Source organism: Elephantulus edwardii, unplaced genomic scaffold (genome assembly GCF_000299155.1).
Source record: "Elephantulus edwardii isolate Elephantulus edwardi_28Jun2011 unplaced genomic scaffold, EleEdw1.0 scaffold00075, whole genome shotgun sequence".
NCBI lineage: Eukaryota > Metazoa > Chordata > Mammalia > Macroscelidea > Macroscelididae > Elephantulus > Elephantulus edwardii.
Window position 1 is genome coordinate 6,454,299 of NW_006399825.1, and position 2,767 is coordinate 6,457,065.

General features: G+C 39.8%; 1 protein-coding gene across 1 annotated transcript in view; it reads left to right on the forward strand.

The window, feature by feature from the left end:
* Window positions 1-712: 712 nt before the first annotated feature.
* Window positions 713-2,767, forward strand: part of NDUFB3 (NADH dehydrogenase (ubiquinone) 1 beta subcomplex, 3, 12kDa) — a 6,276-nt gene continuing 4,221 nt past the window's right edge. The window contains exon 1 of the mRNA XM_006889143.1: window positions 713-858. Within this exon, the coding sequence (XP_006889205.1) occupies window positions 713-858 (146 nt within the window). The remainder of the gene's footprint in view (window positions 859-2,767) is intronic.

Below are 2,767 nucleotides of genomic sequence, written 5' to 3' on the forward strand. Positions count from 1 at the left end.
AAAAAAAAAAAAAAAGAAACTGTCAACAGCTTCATCTTGCTTGGATCCACAATTAACACTCTTGGTACAAGCCGTCAGGAAATAAGAGGATTCTTTGCCCTGTGAAAGTCCAAATTATTGAGTAGTGATGTCAGTTTGAGGACTTAGGTGCATCTAATTCCGACCATTGTCTTTCCGATTACTAGTTATGCGTCCAAGACCTGAACAGTGACTAAGGATGATAGGAAAAAAATTGACACCTTTGAGGTGTGGTGTTGGAGAAGACTACTGAGCCATGGGCAGCCAAGAGAATGAACTGATAAGTCTTGGAGTTGGTGCAGCTGGAGTGCCCTTTGGAGCCAAGAATGATGAGGCTTTGCCTCGCATACTTTGGACATGTTGTGAAAGGTGGAGGGTTGTCGAGGGACAGGAAGACCTACCTGGTAACTGCTGCACTGGGCTCTTGTGTATCAGGAAGTGTGAGGATGGCTCAAGACAGAACAGGGTTCAGATCTTTAGTTCCTAGGGTCACTATGAGTTGTGCTCGACTTAATGGCACCTAATAACAACAACATATGCTTTCTTTCCTAACAACATAAGTATGTAATTTGGCACTTCTGGAAAATCTCTTAAATTCAGAATTTTCTGAGTGACACTTTGAAACAAACTGTAAGCGTGAGTATTTGATATCTGAAATATGTTTTTTTTCTGGAAGGTATCGCTTCCTTTAGACATGGTCCCTGGACACGGACATGGACATGAACATGGTCACCATAAAATGGAACTTCCAGATTACAGGCAATGGAAAATAGAAGGAACACCGTTAGAAACTGTCCAGAAGAAGCTGGCTGCACGGGGGCTAAGGGATCCTTGGGGCCGGTAAGAGGAATTGAGTAATTCAAATAGAGTTTAGCCCATAGAATATATTTCTGTTTTCATTTTTAGTGTATTTTTTAAAGAATTATGGAAAAGGACTTTTTCTATTAATGTTTTTAATACCAGCTTTATATCTTCCAAAAAGCTTTTATGATCATTGCAGTCAGTTCTGTCTTATCCCTGGCTACTCGCCATCGTTGATCTATTTTTTTTTGTCTTTATCATGTTTCCTTTTCTAGAAGTCATACCTGGACATTTAATTAATAATTTTAAGATTGGTCTCTGTTGATGGTTGTATACAGTCCTTTCCATTGTATGGAACCCCTCAATTTTTTAATTGTTTGCTAGTTGATTGAAGGAAACTCTGCATGGTTCAAAATTGGGAAGGGTGTATGCCAGCGATGTGTCCTCTCTCCATATCATTTCAATTTATATGCAGAACAGATAATCTGGGAGACTGGGCTTTATGAGGAGAAATGTGCCATCAGGATTGGAGGAAGACTTAAAAACAGTCTTGAGTTACTTACACAGATGACACAACCCTGCTTGCTGAAACTGAGGAGAACTTGAAGTGCTTGCTGCAGAAGGTCAAGGACTGCAGCCTTCAATATGGATTGAAGCTCAATATCAAGAAAACAAAAGATTGTCACCACTGGGCCGATTGGTAGCATCATGGTAGACAATGAAGAGATTGGGATTATAACATTTTCAGTTTGCTTGGCTCCACAGTCAACACTCTTGGCGCCAGCAGCCAGGAAATTAAAAGACGTATTGCACTAGGAAAGTCTGGTGGTAGAGATTTCTCCTAAATACTGAAGAGCAATGATGTCAGTCTGGAAACCAAGGTGCGCCTGATACAGGCCATAGTTTTTGCAGTTACTTGCTATGCATCAGAGAGCTGGCCAGTGACTAGGATGATAGAAGTAGAATTGATGCCTTTGAGCTGTGGTGCTGGTGAAGAGTATTGAATATACCATGGACTGCTAAGAGAACAAACAGGTTCAGCCTAGAGAGGCTGAGGCCAGGCTGCTCCTTGGAGGCAAGGATTCTGAAGCTTTGTCTGACCTACTTTGTATATGTTGCAAGGAGGGACCAGTCCTTGGAGAGGGACGTCATGCTTGGGAGGGTGGAGGGACGACAGCACAGGAGAGGAAGACCCTCGATGAGATAGAATGAGTTAGTGACTGGGGTAATGGGGGTAGGTGTGTCAGAGACAATGAGATTGGCATAGGATAGAGCAGGGTTTAGGGCTATTGTACATAGTGTTGCTATGAGTCGTAGGCTACTTGATTGCACATAGTAACATCAAACAACAGTTGATTGAATAGTAAACCAGCTGTTTACTGTTCACCATGTGACAGTCTTGAGTTGCTTCTGGTTTGTGGCTGTTAGGAATAAAGTTGTTATGACCATTTGAGTACACATCTCTTGTGAAAGAAAGTATGTTTTCATTTCACATGGGTACATCTATGATTAGAACTTCTGGGTCATATGATGAAGTAATTTGATTTTTTTAAAAAACTACCAAACATGGCAGAACCTTTTGCCAAAATAGCAAGCTGTACCATTTGACTTCTCCTTAGTAATATGAGAATTTGTTTAGTGTCCTCATTTACATTTGTTATTGTCAGTTTAATTTTTGTCATTCTTGTCAAATGGATGAGTACCCTCTGTGGTTTTAATTTACATATCCCTAAAGACTGATGATCATGAGACTCTCTAATGTGATTATTTGTCATTCATGTATTTTCTTTGATAAAATCTATACTCACCTCTTGTGTCCATTTTACTTATTGTCTTATTACTGAATTATAAGAATCTTTTTCTATATTTTAGATGTAAGATGCCAGTTTAATAGAAGTTTTGCAGATATTCCAAAGGGTAGCTTAGCTTTTTCTTTTCTTAATAACAG